We start from the raw sequence: 21,071 nt of genomic DNA on the forward strand, positions 1-21,071 counted from the left end.
ATGCTTTCACGGTGCCTGACCTCGGCATTAAGGGGTTAAAACAAGGACTGGTCGGCTCGGAGTCAGTATGCAGTGTCTGAGTGGGGTACCCATGTTAAAACTGCGGCATGGTATCTCAATGGGCTAGCACTAAAACTAGTATACATCTTGACTAGTACAAGAATCCACACACACACACACACACACACACACACACACACACACAAACACACGCGCACGAGTACATGCACACTGAAATTTACTTAAAAATGTACTCCGATTTGCTACGCTAGCGAGTTAAAGGAGGGATCTGATTATATTATGATGTAGTAAATGAACGTTTTTTTAACGGATACCCACACATGTCGTTTCGTGTAATTTGGCTTAAACGAATGGAAAAGAAAATTAAATAACAATATATTTTGTTAATCTAATTACAGCTACGGATACGCTTCATGCAAACAAGGTGTTTTTGAGATTAACAAAACAAGTATCATCTATTAACGTTTTTGGTGTGATGCGGCCGGGGATCGAATCCCGGACCTTTCGCTCTCCGGGCGGACGCTCTACCACCAGACCACGGAGGCGGTCCAACAGTCATTCTAGGTGTCATGGGGTTTAGCGTCGCGATTTTTGCATTTATTTTTTATATGAGACATCATGTACAGACTCTTTAAGGATGTTAATATAATGGACGAGCGTTTAAAATATTTACCCGTATTTAAATGATGATGACTCCCTGAATACAATCCGACTTCGGCAATGTCGGACAAGTCCATTTTATTAACAGGGGGGTTACGTTTGGTATTTCCCGGATATTTTCACAATTTTCACTTCGAATTTCTGTACCTGGATGCAATCGTTCGGCCATCGCGTTTATCTGCGTTGTCCAGCAACATCTATGGGGAACAACTCACTCAAGACACATCCCTCTCAAAAATAACGTCGTCCAACTAACGACGCCATCAAGTTGCGAGCGTATGTTCGAATGTCCAGAAATGACGTCATGAAAGGACATGGTTTATCGTGAAATAAACCACGCTTCGTTCTTCATTGTCATTGCGATTTATTGCGTGGCTATCATATATATAAGAACTGACTTTCACTTTGTAAGAGTTCCTTGGAGCATGAACTTTCATAGTGAGGGCCAAACTGTATGAACGTCTGAGCTTGCCTGCCCAAACGATCCTTACGACAAGCATGGGTTGCTGAAGATCAGTTCTACCGAGGAACTCATGGAGTTATTCCAAGATTGATAAGATTATAGTGAGTGAGTTGGGTCTGAGGCCGCTTTAACAGTATTCCAGTTATATCGCGGCGTGTCAGCTTAATATCGGAGGAAAGCCCGAAGTGATGCAGGTCTCAGGCGTTTACCACTTCGGTGAAACCCACGAGCAGGGGAATGGTGCCGACAAACCTAGAAACATAATTGGGGCGAACCGGGATTCGAACCCACAATCATAGGTTTCTGGCGTGCCCTAGGGACACAACTCTGCACAGCGGATCGCGGTGCCTTAGACGACTGGGACACCCGTGCCCCCGATAACATTATAGAATAATGTAACTTTTCTCATCCACTAATCATAAGCTTTCACAATGCAATGCTAGCTACGGGGGATTGATATCTGTCGTTACTGTTTGCTTGTTTGGTTAGTTTGTTGCCGTTGATTCCTGCCGCGCTCGAGTCTGGACCAGACAATCCAGTGATTGACATCATGAGCATCGATCTGCGGAAATGGGATACGATGACATGCATTAACCAAGTCAGCGATCCTGACCACCCGATCCCGTTAGTCGCCCCTCACAACAAGCATGGGTTGCTAAAGAATCTGACGCGGATTTCTCACGGGGGTTGTTGCTCGTGGATGAATGGTTATATAAGCCCGCGAGACTTTGTCAGAGGGACAGATAACCCATAGACCCGTACAAAGTCTATATTAACCATGATCATTTGCGTTTGTTTAATTTTTGCCTGTTTGTTTGTTTAACGCCGCCCTCGGCAATATCCCAGCTATGTGGCGGCGGTCTGTAAATAAGCGAGTCTGGGCCAGACAATCCAGTGATTGACAAGAGCATGCGTCAACCAAGTCGTTGAGTATGGCAACCTACCTGGGGTGCAGAGTTGCGTCCCTTTCACTAAAGTGATAAACGTCCATGACATGACACGCCGAAATGATATACATGAAATACTTTTAAAAGCGGCGTTAATCCAAACTCACTCACCGACCTACTAAGAAAGGAAAGCGTTTGTAATCACGAAACAACAAAGGGTCGATTGCAACAGATGCCGTCACGTGACTTAATGCTCTCATCAATGAGTGGTGAGGTGAATCGGTATTTTAAAGGCGCGATCAAGATTATTTCGCATCTATGGAAAGCGACGTGCATGTACGTGTGCGTGTGCGTGTGCGTGAATGTGTGTGCACGAGCGTGTGTTCTGAAAGAGAGGGGACCGCCTCCGTGGTCTAGTGGATAGAGCGTCTGTACGGAGAGCGGAATGTCGTGGGTTCGTTCCGCGGCCGCGTCATACCGAAAGACGTTAACAGATGGTTCTTGTTGTTACCCTGCCTTACGCTCGGCATTAAGGCGCTAAAACAAGGACTGGTCGGTTCGGAGTCATCATAGTGTGTCTGAGTGGGGTATTCATGTTAAACTGCGGCATGGTATTTTAGCGGACTAGCTCCTTAAAATCGGGATCAGTCCGAACAAGTAGAAGCAGATACCTTACATTCATGTATCAACAGACATGCAGGTTTGATGCCTTACATTTGTGTATCAACAGACATGCAGGTTTGATACCTTACATTCATGTATCAAAAGACATGCAGGTTTGATACCTTACATTTGTGTATCAACAGACATGCAGGTTTGATACCTTACATTCATGCATCAACCGACATGCAGGTTTGATACCTTACATTCATGTATCAACAGACATGCAGGTTTGATACCTTACATTCATGCATCAACCGACATGCAGGTTTGATACCTTACATTCATGTATCAACAGACATGCAGGTTTGATACCTTACATTCATGTATCAACAGACATGCAGGTTTGATACCTTACATTCATGTATCAAAAGACATGCAGGTTTGATACCTTACATTTGTGTATCAACCGACATGCAGGTTTGATACCTTACATTCATGCATCAACCGACATGCAGGTTTGATACCTTACATTCATGTATCAACAGACATGCAGGTTTGATACCTTACATTCATGTATCAACAGACATGCAGGTTTGATACCTTACATTCATGTTTCAACAGACATGCAGGTTTGATACCTTACATTCATGTATCAACAGACATGCAGGTTTGATACCTTACATTCATGTATCAACAGACATGCATGTTTGATACCTTACATTCATGTATCAACAGACATGCAGGTTTGATACCTTACATTCATATATCAACCGACATGCAGGTTTGATACCTTACATTCATGTATCAACAGACATGCAGGTTTGATACCTTACATTCATATATCAACAGACATGCAGGTTTGATACCTTACATTCATGTATCAACAGACATGCAGGTTTGATACCTTACATTCATGTTTCAACAGACATGCAGGTTTGATACCTTACATTCATGTATCAACAGACATGCAGGTTTGATACCTTACATTCATGTATCAACAGACATGCATGTTTGATACCTTACATTCATGTATCAACAGACATGCAGGTTTGATACCTTACATTCATATATCAACCGACATGCAGGTTTGATACCTTACATTCATGTATCAACAGACATGCATGTTTGATACCTTACATTCATGTATCAACAGACATGCAGGTTTGATACCTTACATTCGTGTATCAACAGACATGCAGGTTTGATACCTTACATGCATGTATCAACAGACATGCAGGTTTGAAACCTTACATTCATGCATCAACCGACATGCAGGTTTGATACCTTACATTCATGTATCAACAGACATGCAGGTTTGATACCTTACATTCATGTATCAACAGACATGCAGGTTTGATACCTTACATTCATGTATCAACAGACATGCAGGTTTGATACCTTACATTCATGTATCAACAGACATGCAGGTTTGATACCTTACATTCATGTATCAACAGACATGCAGGTTTGATACCTTACATTCATGTATCAACAGACATGCAGGTTTGATACCTTACATTCGTGTATCAACAGACATGCAGGTTTGATACCCTACATTCATGTTTTATTCAGTTCATTCAGTTTTAAATGTACCCTTGGTTGAGAAGAAGGTTGGACAACCTATATAAACTGAGGGCCAAAAGAAACGTTACCAACATTAACTGATTTGCCACTTTGAAACAAAGATGCCAACCTGTTCAAAAACAGTAAAGAACACATCTCACGAATACAACCTTCATTTTCTCTGTCGTTCTTTGCGCGTGCTTTGCGGATTTTGGGAGATATTGGTGTTTTTCAGCAATTTTTTAAAACATTCTTTCCCAAATTATCGTGCAATTTCCGGGTATGAATTACGCACGGATCTGTTCCCTATCATTGGTTGCGATGATTAACACCAACGAACATGCCAAGACTGACCGCTGTCCAGAGGGAGAGAGCCATAGGTATGCTGTAGATGGGAGCGACACAGAGAGGTTGCCATTAACATGAACTGCTCCAAGATGACCATTACCAGACTGGTCGCACGTCTCCGACAGACTGGCAGAACCGCAGACAGACCACGGAGTGACCCCGCAGGATGACTTCATCGGAACAGATTTCTTACTGTGACGTCATCAGCTGCCAACAGCTTAGGACATCCGGTCAGCAGACAAACAGTGACCAGACGACTACGACATTATGGTCTCCGGGCTTATCGCCTCTCAAGGGCATGACCTTGACCCGTCAACCTCGACGTGCCAGATTTACGTGGTGCAGACAAACTCAGCGATGGCAACAAAAGGAATGGCGGCGAGTGCTGTTTAGTGACGACAGCAGGTTCCAACTCTTCAAACCTGATGGGCGGACGTGAGTTTATCGACGACGTGGTGAACGTATGGCTCCTTGTTGTGTCCGGGAGGTGGAACCTTACGGGGTCGGAAGTGTGATGGTCTGGGTGGCATTTGCGGGGACGAGAAGAAGGAACTTGTCAGCATCGAAGGCAATCTGACAGCACAACGCTACATTGACAATACCTTACGGCCAGTGGTTCTTCCTTTCATCCAGCGTCAACAACGGACGATGTTCCTACAAGATAACGCCACACCCCTTAAAGCCCGTATTACTAGAGACTTCCTCAACGCCAACAACGTGACTGTCCTGCCGGGGCCAGCTCGATCACCAGATCTGTCACCCATAGAACATATCTGGGACCAGCTGGGGCGTCGTCTTCGGAAACGTCAACATCCTCCCTTCACGAGACAAGCGTGAGGAATGGAATCGGATACCTGCAGTTGATGTGAGGACGCTTGTCTACTCAGTTCGACACCGCATTCGAAGATGCATTGCCGCTCATGGAGGTCATTTCCCGTATTGAACGGTCTGGACCGTCGTAACCTTAAAGTTGTAACCAATGTTGTTGATCGAATACTGGACGAATGACCCCTTGTCAAGAAATGTCCCTGTTGGAGGTCAAGGACTTTGTTGTTGAATTAGTAAATTCGCATTTTACTGTTCTGAATGATGAATTTCTACAATACAATTGTTATTGCTGGTTCAAATTGTGTTGGTCATATTTTATCCTAGAAATATCGTTGGCAACGTTTCTTTTGGCCGTCAGTTTAGTAATAGTAGTTGAAGCGTTTGTCGTAAAAGGCGACTAACGGGATCGGGTGGTCAGGCTCGCTGACTTGGTTGGTGCATGTCATCATGGCTGCAGGTCGTCTGGCACTGTATGATACATTGGGCGGTTCACTCAACAAGCGTGTACATACGCGGTTTCTAAAGCTAATTCAATGAGTGAAATTACGTATCAAACGTCCATTATTTTAAGAATAACATTATACGATAAAGGAAGCATTACCCTTGTGTGTTTCCATATTGTTAATATTAGGAATAAATATATTAGGTTTTATACTCGCTAAAGGCTATCGTAATACAATTTCTATTTTTAATATACTGTCGGTCAAAAGAAGTATACACTTGAAAATTGGATTTGACCCCAAAATTACAAAGGTTATCAAAACGTTACTATAGGCTGAAAACAGTCGCCGAAACACTACAAACTTAAAGGGGCACTGATCTAAAGAAATTCCCCGGGACTGGTTGTTGCCTTTGTTATTGTTTTTCCCCGTGAGTACCCGGATGATATAGCAGAAACCTAGACTAGTTCGCTACCTGTGCTGCGCCATTCGTAAGCGCATTTGTCACTTTTATTGATAGTATAAGGGCATATGGTCACATCTATGAAAATGAACTACAGTTTTGGAAATAATAAGGAAATGTGGGTATCTTTGTGGGTAGCATCGGTAATGGTGACGAACTTTTGATAAGTCACTTGCTTGGTAATTGTGCGATTTTCGTTTACACAATTTTGACTTGCAACACAAAGTAAATATTTCTCCTGAGCATTACTTATTTTATCGTGTTTATATGTTTTACAGTCAAAATGTGCAAAATGTTCACTTAGGAAATTTATTAAAAGCCTGAATATTCAGTTATTTTACAGATTGACTGAAAAATATGTCCATCTGTATTATTATGATAACGAATTCCAAACATTTTTATATTTAATATCATCACCAAGAGACTGAAAATGTTAGGATTAAAAGTACATTTCTATATTGTTTGGCTTCTAATCCTTCATAATAATCTATTGTGATGTTTATAGGCCCTTTTGATCGTCTTAATCAGTTTTAGTCAATCTGTTAAAGAAATGGACAGATTTTTCAGTCAAAATGACTGACATATTTACACATTTTATAAATTGCCTGAGAGAATCACATTTTACAAATTGCCTGTAATATATACGCGCTTACAAAGGAAAAGACTTGTGAAAACAACGTCTATCGCGCATCGAAGAATTTCCCAACCAAGACGTAGAGGAACAGGAATGAATCTGTCCAATGCTACAGCAAATGAAGGAAAACAAAATGCAAATATCATAATTACAACCTACCAAATTTAGGTGTATAATTTTGGCAGCTTCCTTGTTCGAGGAATGTATCCGTGAATATCCACACAAAGGAACAATATCCCACATGTCTGCAGCAGTACAAAGAAACTTATTCGATGTCACGTGTCTCTGTAACAATCAAATATTTAAAAAGATATATATCGTTTCGGGATATTATAACCCGTGTTCGTGGGTCCTACTATTTAACGTCCGAGGACGCCCGGGCAACGTCCGGGGGCGTCCGGAAAAGTCCGGGAGGTTTCATCAGACGTCCGGGAGTTTAAAAATACAGCGCTGTCAATAAAACATGTCTTTCTCAGTTTGGTAAGATCGTGAGAATATCAACTGGCGTACGTGTTTGCTACGTGCAGCGGCCAGAAAATGGAAGTACTGCAGTACCCGGAAGTTTCTGGCCGCTACACGTAGCAAACACGTACGCCAGTTGATATTCTCACGATCTTACCAAACTGAGAAAGACATGTTTTATTGACAGCGCTGTATTTTTAAACTCCCGGACGTCTGATGAAACCTCCCGGACGTTTCCGGACGTCTGATGAAACCTCCCGGACGCTCCCACCAGATGCTCACCGACGTTGCTATAGTACCGGACGTTTTACACTCAGTGAACCATCTGGGGCCACGCATGAACTTTTGAAAACGTCTGTGTTTCAGTATGAGTTATGGAATAGTATACAGAATATGACACTATAAAAGAACATTATTTTTGTTCCATAAGCAAATTTACATTGTATCCTTCAAAGCCTACGTTACGAATACCTCGTCAGTTCGAATAAAATCAAATCGTATTTGCTTCACAGATTCACCATTTAAAAAGAATAGGGGTGTAATTTTTTTTCCAGCTATATGTTATGTTGTATAATTATTACAAGAACACAATTATATAGAATACACTTGATTATTTAGTATCATTCTCCCGGACGCTCCCTGGCATTGCCCGGGCGCTCCCGAACGCTCCCGGACGTTTCCGTACGCCCCCGGGCGTTATTTAGTAGGACCGGTGTTCGTTTCTCAACTGATCACTTAGATTGTTTCAGTTGTTTCACATAGGTGTCATGTCTCAAAGGTCGGCTGAGAAAGCCCACGTGACAACTATTTTCATAACGTCCTCGGTTCCTAAAAAAATCCATTGAGTTAGATAACAATGAGCAATCAATCAATATATTATCGGTTATCCCTTTGAATTGAAAAGGAGCCCAGGTGAGATGGGAGATTCAGAACCTGAGGTAAATTCAGACTTGCTTCATTTAGAAGTTTTGCATCACAAAGGGCTGTATGTAATGATATGGTCCAGGGACTGTGAGAGGGACTACAGGATGACATCTGTTGTATCATAATAACGTGTCTATGCCTCTTGGCAATACATGCTGTCATCCATGTTGAAATAAGAATATCTTTTCATCGCTGAGAAGAATGGTGACAAAGTAATGGTTAAAATTCTTCATATACCCCCGAGGTTATATAGATATGGTTTTTAATTAATGATCACTTAGGAATTTGCATATAGGTGAACACAAAGTAGACACAATTCATGGGAAACTTGTGTCTACTTTGTCATCCGTCAACTTCTAAGTACTGCATGCCTAGCAAACGATGTACAGGTGAACAGCTTATAATATATACACCGAATAACAATATCCCCATGTTGAAAACTTATAATGTCCAATGTAATGTTTTTTACCGAAAAGTGTAAAATACATGGGTGAGTGAGTTGTAAGTTTGGTTAACGGTGCTTCCAATTACTCGGGTGGCCCAGTCGTCTAATGCGCCGTGATTCGCTGTGCAGAGTTGCGTCCCTTGGGCACGCCGGAAATCTATGATTGTTGGTTCGAATCCCGGTTCGCCCCGATTATGTTTTTAGGTTTGTCAGCACCATACCCGTGCTCGTGGGTTTCACCGAAGTGGTAAACGTCTGAGACCTGCATCCCTTCGGGCTTTCCTCCCACATTAAGCTGACACGCCGTAATATAACTGGAAAACTGTTAAACCCCACTCACTCACTCATTACACCGAACTATAAGATGACATATGGCGTACCCTTACAATATAAACTGGTAACTTAGTTATTCAATTAAAAGCGTACAAGTATGTATTGTTTTAATGCCCGTTCGTTGAAACTATAAAGCAATTAAGTGTTATACACACAAACATGTAATCCACATTCAATACCCTAGGCCGGATTAACGCAGGTGTCACTTGCGACTGTGGACGTTAATTGCAGAGGCATCTTCAAAGGCAGACAGGTGTGCTTGAAACACAAAAGAAAACGAGATTCGGTTCCAGATTTGCGTACCGTAAGTCCTTGAAAATATGATCCAGTGTCTTTTTCTCGCGGGAGAGTCTGTTTACTCGATTATTTTTTTTAAGGAAAAGGGTTTAAACATAACCTATTAGTTTCAGACAGGGGTTTATTTCTTTCGGTGCGTCGGTTGATCAGGTGTGTATTCCAGTTGTGGTTGTTTTGTTTGTTTGTTTGTTGTTTAACGCCGCACTCAGCAATAATCCAGCTGTATGACGGCGGTCTGTAAATATTCGAGTCTGGACCAGACAAACTAGTGATTGATATCATGAGCATCGATCTACGCGATTGGGATACGATGACATGCATCAACCAAGTCAGCGAGCCTGACCATCCGACCATGTTAGTAGCTTCCTACAACAAGCATAGTCGCCAAGCTCTTACGAAGCATGGTTGCTGAAGACCTGTTCTCTACCCGGATCTTCACGGGTCGTATTCAAGTTGGGAGTTTGTTCTGAGTATTTACTGTCCTTGCATGGTGTGAGACCTTACAAGCTGTCCGCACACCGAGATTATCCATTTAAGTTAGTTTTTAAATCCCATAATTGAAAACAATGCCCCCCCCCAAAAAAAAACAAAAACAAACAAACAACAAAATCACACACACAAAAAACACACAAAAAACAACAAAAACAAACAAACAAAAAACAACTGACACACGCGAGCGCGCACACACACTCACACACATCGACACATAAAAGTCAACACAGGAATGCACCATATGTGCCACTGGTGCATCGTTTGTTTTTTTGTTTAGTGCATTTTTTTATTAATGTTATATTTGGGATTACACTTTCTAAGTAAAGTACAGATTTTCGTAGTTTTCAGGTGTTGAGCCCCGTCCGGGATTCGAACCCACACTGCCAGAGTGAGGCACCTAATCGCCACCACACTAAATCAGCAATCTAACCCATTCAGCCACTGAGGCTTCCACAAAAAAAAAAAGAAACTTCGACAACTGGTAGTCTAGATCACGTACTTTGTGTACCCCTCTGACAAGTGTGAATTGACACGGCTCCCTGGCCGAAAGCTATGAGCACACAATGCCATTTAGAAAGTGGTCAAATGTAACAAATGTTATATTTCTTTTTTTCCAAAAAGTACGAGAATCTGTACTTTACTCAGAAAGCGTTATCCCAAATATATTTTTTGGGGTGTGTGACCACTTTCTAAATGGCATTCTGTGTTAATATTAATTTGTTTTTAAGATACATTAAAAAAACCAACATATATGTAAACTGTAAACAGTGTCGTTGAATGTTATTATATATTCAATAAGAGTATTCAACAATTGAACGCGCGAAATATGTTATGTTTTCCCATGTAATTTGGGAATTCCGGGCTTGACAGGCCCCAGCAACCGCCCGAGACGACAACGTGGATTGGGTGGTCAGCCCCGGTGACTTGTCAGAGTGTCATCACGATCCACAGCGTGGACCGTTGCTAACAATATCGATCACTGGAATGTCTTGCCTAGTCTAGATTATTTATGACCGTCGTTATAAAGCTGGAATATTGCCGAGTTAAGCAACAAACCAAAACCAACCTAGTACATGTAATTACATATTACTCAGTCGCATGCGATATGTGTGTTCATGCGCGTAAAACAGAGCGCCAGAAACAGTCGTTCACCAAATGCGTATTTATAACATACACACAACACTACAACACCGCCGTCTTAGCTACACGTGCTTCGATCAGCGAGAGTGTTTACATACCTGTAGAACCCCTGGTGTTGTATTGTTCGCGGGAAGGTCAGAACTCGTGCACTTACTTGCTATAGGTTCATCAAGTGCAGTAAACGACATCATTGTAAGTGTTTGGTCATCTGCCTTTGGATCAGAATTCGTGACGAAGTAAAAGAAATAAATGTGAGACTGTTTGATTCAATCACGTGTATAAAAGCACTGTATAAGTTTCAATAAACTTTTTTGGATATTTTTTTTTAAATTTGAAGAAGAAATAACTGAGACAGGTTAGAGAAATAATTAAAATTAAAGATTTTAGGTGTGCGAGATCGACAAGTGTGTAGGTATGACTAGAAACGTAATAAACAATGACGTTTTTGACAATAAACGGAAATTCGATAACAGCAAGATAACAACATTCCAGAAATAACTTATTTCCGTGTCATTTTAGTTCGCACTGGAACTTTAATCGGCCTTTCACTTATTCTTTTTTTCTCACCATATAAAAAACCCTTACATTTTCGTCTCATTGTCCCAAAATAAAATGAGTATTATTTTCAAGAATGCCCCATTTTACACATTTTACTAAATCTATCGCACACTATGTCATTCACTCTCTACAAGCCAATACACGCTACGCACTAGCGCGGTGCACCCTGGGAAATTATGACATCATCGAGCTCATTTACATATTTGTATGCTCGCCATTTTGGTTAGCATCTAATACACAAGTGTTTTGGATAAGAATCCAACAAAAATCAGAAGCCATCCGCGTTGCTTCTTGATTATTTCTTTGTCAGTTTGATCTAGAAACAAACCCAACGGAACGAGCCGGCGTAAGTATGCTTTACTTTCCCTACAAGCCGAGATAATTCAATCCGGAACGACCCGGGGTGATCTATTTATCTTTGTTTCGTTTCGGCAGAGCTTGCCGTTATATTCTATCATAGCGTCACTCAGCTTTCCTTCTTAAAATGCAATTTAAGCGAATCGGGTGCACAAATACTTCATGTATTACGATGCATACACATTTATTACATACATGCTTGTGTTTTGCACATTTACTATGCATGTCTGATGCATAATTATCGGGAAGTTATGCAAGGATTGACTTCACTTTTTACTCGATCAACACACAGAATGACACATGCAAGCGAAGGAGTCACACCGACTTCCGCTGCAAAAAGTGTTTTGCCACTATTTGATTTTGTGAAAGATTGTGTATAGTCGATATGTACATCGATTCTACATATCCCTGTTTTTCTTCTTCTGCATAAATTTATTAGACCATTGTTCATTAGACTCGTCCCCTAAATAGCCAGGGTTGAGCAGCTCGCTGCTGCCGAAGATCGATTTCAGACAGCAGGATTTTTTAAATATTCACATTTCTAGCAATTCCAGTGAAATTCCGAAGGCACTGATTTGATACGGAAACAATCGTATATGGCTCCTCTATTTCACACGCTTCTTGGAAATGATCCCTTATCGGACCACTCGACTTCATTGTTGTGAAATATTTTTAGACGTGACAGTTCGCTGTTGCTTTGATACCCTAAATAGTGGCTGTTTACTGTTCAAACGAAAGTAAAACTTATGTTTCTGATGAACCATCAACAAAAAATTCCAATTCGCGTGTAAACTACGTGTAAACTACGCGTGCAATCAACACAAATTATGAATATACCCAAATTAATGGCTTCATCTAGTCAAGACTCTATACTAGACTCTACTCCATGATGCATATATTGGTCCACAAGTCAATAGTAGGTATATATCTACTGTTTGTTGGAAAAGGCATATAGCATAATTATTTTTTGGCATATTTCAGTTTGATTTATTTTAATGAAAACCACAGATTTGGGTTTAATTTAACAAGGTAATTATACCTCAGTGTATATCTCAAAACGACTTCGACCTCCAAAGTTATTTATGTATGCATTGCCACTCAACCCCTAAAATTTTATATATTTTTTAGGGGTGGGAGTCTTACTTATATTTCATACCACAAATGTCGTAACTTAGTTAGCAATGTTTCAGTTTAAAAACTATCCAATTTTTAGCAATATTTGTTATTGCTCTATGATCATTTAACCTGTTGTTCATCCGTAAACTTACACTTTACCCAACGATTATGGAACAACCATTATTATAACAGAAAATTACTGAATCTCGTTAATGAGTGGTATTGAAAATGTCGCCATTTTTGTTATGTCAATATGGGTACAGACAACACATCGTTTGGGGTATTATACTTTGATTGACATATTATATCTGATCTTTGCTTATCCCAGTCTTGTGTCTCACTGAACAGCTGTACAATGCCACTGGTTAAAATTATCACGGAGCCAAGTGTCTGACTTTTTTAAGATATCTCTGATGAAATATGTTAGATATCCATTGGTATATTTTTGCGTAAACAGATATGAACGAACACACATCAGCTTTAAGATGGAAAGTTTTCACTTCTACTGCTTAACTAGTATACTCATAGAATAATAAAAAACAAAAATTGTTTGTGTACAGTTTATTTATCAATGCAAAACTCGAACTCAAGTGATACAACAACAAACTGAAATGTATGCATCATAATACCTGAATGTAAAGATGACATAAATCTATTATGTCTTATGGCGTAGACATCTGCCGGCAAGTGGGGTATATTGATAATTATTTATCTGTCCAATGATACTGTTCAAATGACATGTTACGAAGCAAGTTCCATCACATTGTGTGGCATCTTCATCTTCTCAGACTAGAGCGCAGGGAATGCTGTAAGGAACTTTTTTGCAAAGCTTTGAAGTAGATGTGCCAATTGCAATACCTGACACTTGACACAGTTTGTTTGTAGCTCACAATTATGTGATTATTGTTGGTTATGTGTGTATGCTTATTAATCTTGATTCAAATTCACCTGCAGTTTCTGAATCATCATCCGTTCCTCATTTAATATCATTTCAATTATGTCACTACCAGGGTGCTACAGATCATAGAATTAGTGGATTTGCACTGTAGGATTTACATCTTATGAATTGATTGGCAGTGCCACGAAATTGGACAAGTGGGGACATTTGGAAAATTTATGAGGCCACGTTCTCAGTCAGTATAAACTTAAAACCGGATGTACGCCGTGATATAACTGGAATACTGTTAAAAGCGGCGTTAAACCCAACTCACTAAAACCGGATGTTGTTGTTGATGCAGCAGTGAGATGTATGCGACAATGAAAAACAGCAAGTTCACATTCAATTATTAAAGTATTTGTTTAGACCTGTCAAGAGACCCCATATTTATATAAAATAATCAGACCTACAGGAATGTGCGTGATAATGTACTGATAGTAAGTGTATAATAGTACTCAATAAATGATAGCAGGAGTACTATTAATTCAAACCTTAACTTTCAATTTCCCTCTCTGCAATGGCCTGTATATGGTGACCAAACTCTTCGTTTGGATTCCATAATGAAGTCGCCTTGTAAATATTGCATCTCTCACCTCTTGGTGACAACAGCTATTAAAAATTGATCCCAGTTTCTGAACTTTAAGGTATGGTCTTTGAGACCTTCCTTTGTCCCCTGAAATATCAAGCTTTGATTTGTCTTGGTAATAATGTTACTTCACAAGTATTACTGTCGGACGTGATTTGTATATTCAATGGTTAGTTTAAACTTGCCCAGACAACTGAAGCTCAAAATTTCAGAAAATATACCACAACATAGAATTTGTATCATGTATAATGACCCAAGCACAGATATAAGATCTGAACCCAAACAAGTTAAACTATTTCTCAAGTCGCCAGGTGGTCGAGACAATATATTACATTGGCTACCTTTAAGATAACATTAAGACTTCATTAGCCAGAATACTGATGGCTTCCGAGCAATACATCAATCGTAGGCCTGCTGCTATCATCACAACAGGATGAGTTGGAAAAAAATGACTTTTAGTTGCAATAACTATTCCTCTTTGTGTATTATATTGCAGTTTTGTTTGTTTCAGATACTTGCGGTTCGTTCATAGGGTATACGAGAAAGCCTTCAATGTGTGTGCTTCGGCAAGATGTCCTCAGTCTCGGGGTTAGGCAATAGGGGGGAGAAAGGCAAGGGCAAGTTCACGGCGATAAATATCAACAACATATATAAGGGCAAAACCGTTGAAACACAAAAGACTGCGGGTAAGTTGAAATGGGCACTGCCAACTGTCAGTCAGTACAATTTTTCTGACATTTTACTTGCAGTGATTTTGCTAGAGACAAAATTAATGGCATTAGGACATTTTCATAATTTTTGTCTCGCTTTGAGAGGATAAATCTTCTGTATCATTTAAAAACCAAATTTGGAAAAAAAATCTTCTGCATATTTTGATGGACTTCAGTGTCCTGTAAAATGAACCAACCTGAAATCCAGCAAGAGTAAGTTTTCAATTTCTGACAAATTTATTTCAGTGGTGTTTTTGAGTCATTCTATCACAGTTGTGAAAAACTGACTGGAATGCTGATATGTCAGTTGATGGTACAGCAGATTTGAGATCAGTTCCTTTTTTTTGAAACTTCTGACCGCTAGTTCTTTTGTTCAGGTTTTCATGTACAGTCATCATGAATTCGAAACGGAACAAATAGCATAAACCCTTTATTCACATCATTGTCAACATTAAACTGTTTTTCTAGATATCATAAGTTTCCACAGAAAATGTTCCAAGAAACAGGTTAGGGCTGATAGACCAGACGTATTTGGTGCAGATTTCAGGGCTTGAAAAATTTGTTAAACCCAACCTTTCCTGCGGGGCAAGTAGATATTTTGTACTCATCCTGCAATGTTCTCAGTTATTATTACTATTTTCCGTAATTAACCTTTGAGTTGAAGGTATTTACGACTGACAGTACAAAATATTAAAGTCAACTGCCACCTACATTCATCTCCACTCATTCAAAGCCATTCAGCCATGAACATTTCTTTTTCATTTTTTACAGTCATGCCGTTTAAAAAAAAAATAAATTAAGTTTTTGGCCTATTTGGTAATCAAATCATGTTTTTTCTTGTCAATCCCACCATTCCTGATTAATAACAGCCAATATCAGTGATTGAAATTGGCACTAGTACTATAGCCCTTTCCAAACTGCCCAATAGTTTGGTTTCATAAGAACGAGTAGAAGTTGACATTTTTAAGGGTTTTGTGAGTTATCATAAGGACTACTGGACTAAAACTGTTAGTTTCTATCGCTGCATGATTACCCTCACAAGATCATTCACTTTCTCTTTGACATTTGAGAATCAGTAACAAATCGCTTTCAACAAAATATGTGTTTGCATCCCTTTAAAAAATAGTTTCGAGACTGCCGCGTAAACACTCTTTTGTAAATGCCTTCTTTTTATGATAAAAGCAGAATGTATTTCATTATTACTACTATGAAAACATTTTCGGATTGAAATTATCCTGCATATTTTATTGAAGACAGTTTGAGATAAATTGACATGATTAAAATAAATGTACTTGCCTGTTAATACGAGTGTTCTTCACTTCTTTCTCACGCCGCACGAGTGGATGAGTGGATTTTTCTAGCCTTGGACTTGGTATTAAGCTGTGATAAGGAATTATTTGTGTGATGTAATGTTGAAGCTCGTTTTTAGAACAATTTCTTGTTTGTTGTAGTCCCTCGTCAACATGGGCTACAAAGCTTGGGTAAGGTGGGAACAGCACGGCGTATGCCGCCTCCGGCTAATTTGCCCAGTTTGAAGAGTGAGAACAGTGGAAACGACCCGAATATCAGTCTTGTTCCGACCGGAGGTTCAGGTAAACATCTTTTTTTCCATACCCTAAGAGCATTAATTGACAAAGTTGGGAACATCTTTATTCTCAATCTTATTTCATTGATAAAAATTTAAAATGCTATTTGCAGTTGAAAGTGAAAATCTACCAATTCCATATATTCTGAGTTGGAATGGGAATAGCAAATATGTTAGGCCCTCGCTGATTAAGACATTGCATGAGCAATCTCACATAAGTCTGGGAAATTAAATTGTGGGTGACATATAGATTTATATGTACTGAAAGCTTTTTTGTGTGAAATGTTTATAAACATTTTTGGTCAATTATCAAATGTTATGTAAATGCTATGAATATACTTTCTGTGAAGAAATGATCTCATGTAAATTTCTGAGATGTCCATTGCAGGATGGGGCACGAAAGAGGAGAAGAAAGAGGAAGCCAGTGGAAAACCGCCGCAACAGTTGCAGCAGCAGCCGGCTACGTCGGCGCCATCTGGGCAATCAGCAGTACCAACTACCAAGGTCAGTTGTAAGAGGGTTCAAGACTCACTTTCTTGACTTAAACTCATTTGTTTGCTTGTTATGTAAATTAGACAACAAATAAACATTATTCTGGTATTCTGGTTTGCACAATTTTATGCCAGTTACCAACTGAAATCCAACCGTATCTGGCTATTCAAACATTTGTGGTGAGCCCAAAATAATTAGATGATATTTTCACTGTCATTGATATTCATCCTGAGCCATTGAGAAGTTTTCTAGAATTGCTTGTTGAGATTGGACCAAACTTACCAAGATGAATGTCTTTCAAATTTTTGAATTTGTTTTCAGACCAGTGTATCTGGGGGCACCAACACAGGGGTAAAGTCATGGAGCAGTATTACTGGTGGGGGCACCTCACAGGGTAAGTTCTTGTCCCATCATGAGACACACAACTTTTGCCTTAATCTCAGCATCTCAAAAGATTTCTTGGCAAGTATGTCATCACTAGTCAAATGAAACAAGTTTTAATGATAACTGAATGTTGTTTATACCTTTGTTTATATATTCATGTTGTATAAGCACATTTCATTCACTGAGCTTCTATTCATGAATTTGATATGAATATGTTGAGCTGTGTTACGTTATGAGGATGTAAACGAAAATCCGGGGTTTAGTTATTGTTTTGATTGCCAGGATCTCTTGTGAGTCATCAGTCACCCTTGTTCCAAGAGGAATTTCCAAGTCTAGCATTGGGGGAAGAAAAAGAAACCAAGGACATAAAAAAGAAGGAAGAAAAAACAGATACTCAATATGGACCAGGGCCAAGTTTGCGACCACAAAGTGAGTTATATGCAATACAAAGCACTTGATAATTTTCAATCTCAGTGTAAAATTTACATTTACTTTGTAAAATTTCCTGACTACCTTATGTGCAAGTCTGTCTGACCAGACCCTTTCACTCAATCACTCAGTTGATAAATTAAGGATGTTTGAAACTTTGATCCTTTTTTTATTATGGAAATTGTGAATTGCAGATGTAGGGAGTTGGCGAGAAGGAGGTGGGCGTGGCGCCATGCAGCAACCACAGCCAAAACAAGACAGTCTATCACCGACGTCTTCACCATCACAGACCCTCACAGAAACACAGCCGAATGGCCCCCCGACTCCCGGTGGGGGCGACACCCCCTCTCCCTCCCCGCAGATCCCCCCACGACCCAGCTCTAACCAGGGCCCCACATCAACACAGGGCCCCATGCCCATGGCACCTCACATGGGCATGCCACACCCCCAATACAGAGGAATGATGCCACCCTATGTAAGTATTCATATATTTAAGCATGAACAGTAAACTACGGTTATAACGAACTCAATGGGACTACTAATTGTTATAACCGTAGTTCGTTATAAGTACATATACAGCATGACTACAGCAAGTAGTCGGGACCAAAAAGTAAGTTCGCTTTATAGGTCAGTTCGTTATAAGCAGGTGCGTTATAACCGTAGTTTACTGTATCTGGATTATTTAGTAGTAGTCTTAGACAGCCAGATGATGCACTTTTTAGTTGAGCTTTGTGCAGTGAGAACTCCTATCTATCACCCATAATACTGATGGCTTGTCTCGCATATAATATTGCCATATCACTTAGCAGAATAGGTACCTTTCATCTTGTGCTCATATCAGTCACAAATGAGAATCTGATGTGTGCATTGCTTATTGAATGTCATTTTGGGCTAGATATGACCATTGGTCATTAGAGACTACTAAACATCCAGAGGGACTAGTTGTTTTTATCCACAAATCTAGTTCTTTTACATAACCACAAGTTCGATATGAGTCGGACTAGTTTCATATGACATGGTGTTTCCAGCTGTTATTGAATGCAGACAGTGTTTTTTTTCTTTCTCATTCTATCTACCACTAGTCTGCCTCACAGTCACTAATGCATGATACCCGTGAAGATCCGGGGTAAAATAGGTCTTTAGCAACCTATTCTTGCCGTAAAAGGCGACTATGCTTGTCGTAAGAGGCGACTAACGGGGTCAGGTGGTCAGACTTGCTGACTTGGTTGATGCATGTCATCAAAACCTAATTGCATGGATTGATGCTCATGATGTGAATCACAGGATTGTCTGATTATTACAGACTCTTTTATTTACCAACCGCTGTCATATAGCTGGAATATTGCTGAGTGCGGCGTTAAACAACAAACAAACACACACTAATCATTGCTAATGCTTGATTATATTAAGACTGCCATAACCTAGATGTTGCTGTTTTAGATGATATTCACTCCCATGCTTGTACTTTGAGTGTTGTGATTTATGTACTAAAATCTGGTTTCAGATGTTTGGCAGAATGCCGACTGGCTATCCACCTAACTACCCAGGGATGCCACGGCCACCTTACCCTTATGATGGAAGGTAAGATCAAGGACTTCGGCAATTCTAAATTAACTCTGCAATCAAACTGGCTATAACTGATTGATTTGGCGTAAATGTGTGAATGTCAAATTGAGAATTTAATTGTGTAGTTGATCATATATTTTAAACACTAAGTTGTCACAGAAAATCTTTGAAAATCTTTATATTTAAGATGTGTCGCTAAAAAATGAAGTTGTGATGAAAACATGATTGGCAGGTAATAAATAAATTAAAAATATATTAAAAGCATGTATCTTGATTATTTTGTAGTAGTCTTAGACAGCCAGATGATGCACTCTTTAGTTGAGCTTTGTGCAGTGAGAACTCCTATCTATCACCCATAATACTGATGGCTTGTCTCGCAATAAAATTGATTATAGGTAAGATAGAGACTGGAAAAATGAATAAAAGCACAACATTGGTTAAGTTGAATTTGTGACGGTCACACACCCAAGGACACCATGACTTGCATTCTTAAATTCAAACACAGCTTTTCTCCTTTGGCTGATACTTTTATCTTGGACGTGTTAGATACAGAGGCCCACCTCCACACATGCCACCACGGCCAATGGATCGAGAACGAGATCGTGATCGAGACCGGGACAGAGGAGATCGAGAAGGAGAAGAGGGTGTAAAGAGACCTGCCATCATATCGGATAAGGACCTGAAAGAGTTTGATGATCTTTTACGCACAGAGCCCAATGATGGTGGATGGGCTGATGCTCAAGGAGAAATTGATTATAGGTAAGAAAGGGACTGGAAAAATGAATAAAACACAACACTGGTTAATGGCATAATAGCCAGATGATGTAGCAAAATGTTGAGCCTCGGCTGTGACGACTCCTATCTATCACCCATAAACCTGATGGCTATCTGAGTTCTGTTATCCACAATGCAATGTACAGTAAGCAGTATTTGGCATCTATTTTTATATTGAAAGGAACCAATGATTCTGAAAAATCTGTTTCAAAATATGCTCTAGATTTAGAACTATATACTTCAAAACTTTAGTATAAGCTGTTGAGAATAATCTTGCATTTTTCCAAGGTTTAAATGAAGATATCCATTATTGGAATACAAACTGTTCTTCTACCTTTCAGTGCTAAGCTTGTGTTCAGTGATGATGAAGACGAGTCAGGCAAAGAGCGAAAGTAAGTGTGATATGACAATCCTGGGATTAACATAACTTAATTTACTAGCATTTAACATATAAGGACACCCCCTAAAACATCTGAATTCTACTAGCCCTTAGAATACCTGTAAGATTTCACAAGCTGACTTAGGTTTGCGTTCCTGCTAGCTCTCTCAAGAGATGTATTCAGAACTTTTGTTA

General features: G+C 39.7%; 1 protein-coding gene and 3 non-coding genes across 8 annotated transcripts in view; all 4 read left to right on the forward strand.

Annotated features, from left to right (window-relative positions):
- Positions 1-11,765: 11,765 nt before the first annotated feature.
- Positions 11,766-21,071, forward strand: part of LOC139459830 (protein PRRC2C-like) — a 37,914-nt gene continuing 28,608 nt past the window's right edge. For all 5 annotated transcript variants that reach the window (XM_071241527.1, XM_071241528.1, XM_071241529.1 and 2 more), the window contains exons 1-10: positions 11,766-11,907; positions 15,069-15,243; positions 16,719-16,859; positions 17,241-17,356; positions 17,666-17,738; positions 18,011-18,157; positions 18,352-18,632; positions 19,662-19,738; positions 20,270-20,482; positions 20,839-20,889. In XM_071241527.1, the coding sequence (XP_071097628.1) occupies positions 15,129-15,243; positions 16,719-16,859; positions 17,241-17,356; positions 17,666-17,738; positions 18,011-18,157; positions 18,352-18,632; positions 19,662-19,738; positions 20,270-20,482; positions 20,839-20,889 (1,214 nt within the window). In that variant the 5' untranslated portion in view covers positions 11,766-11,907; positions 15,069-15,128. The remainder of the gene's footprint in view (positions 11,908-15,068; positions 15,244-16,718; positions 16,860-17,240; positions 17,357-17,665; positions 17,739-18,010; positions 18,158-18,351; positions 18,633-19,661; positions 19,739-20,269; positions 20,483-20,838; positions 20,890-21,071) is intronic.
- Positions 18,859-18,931, forward strand: LOC139459991 (small nucleolar RNA SNORD83). The gene has a single exon (XR_011652738.1). It is a non-coding gene; the product is annotated as a small nucleolar RNA SNORD83 (small nucleolar RNA).
- On the forward strand, positions 20,021-20,093 carry LOC139459992 (small nucleolar RNA SNORD83). The gene has a single exon (XR_011652739.1). It is a non-coding gene; the product is annotated as a small nucleolar RNA SNORD83 (small nucleolar RNA).
- Positions 20,538-20,609, forward strand: LOC139459995 (small nucleolar RNA SNORD83). Its single transcript, XR_011652742.1, has one exon. It is a non-coding gene; the product is annotated as a small nucleolar RNA SNORD83 (small nucleolar RNA).

This window comes from Haliotis cracherodii, unplaced genomic scaffold, assembly GCF_022045235.1.
Source record: "Haliotis cracherodii isolate W230 unplaced genomic scaffold, xgHalCrac1.p SCAF_13, whole genome shotgun sequence".
NCBI lineage: Eukaryota > Metazoa > Mollusca > Gastropoda > Lepetellida > Haliotidae > Haliotis > Haliotis cracherodii.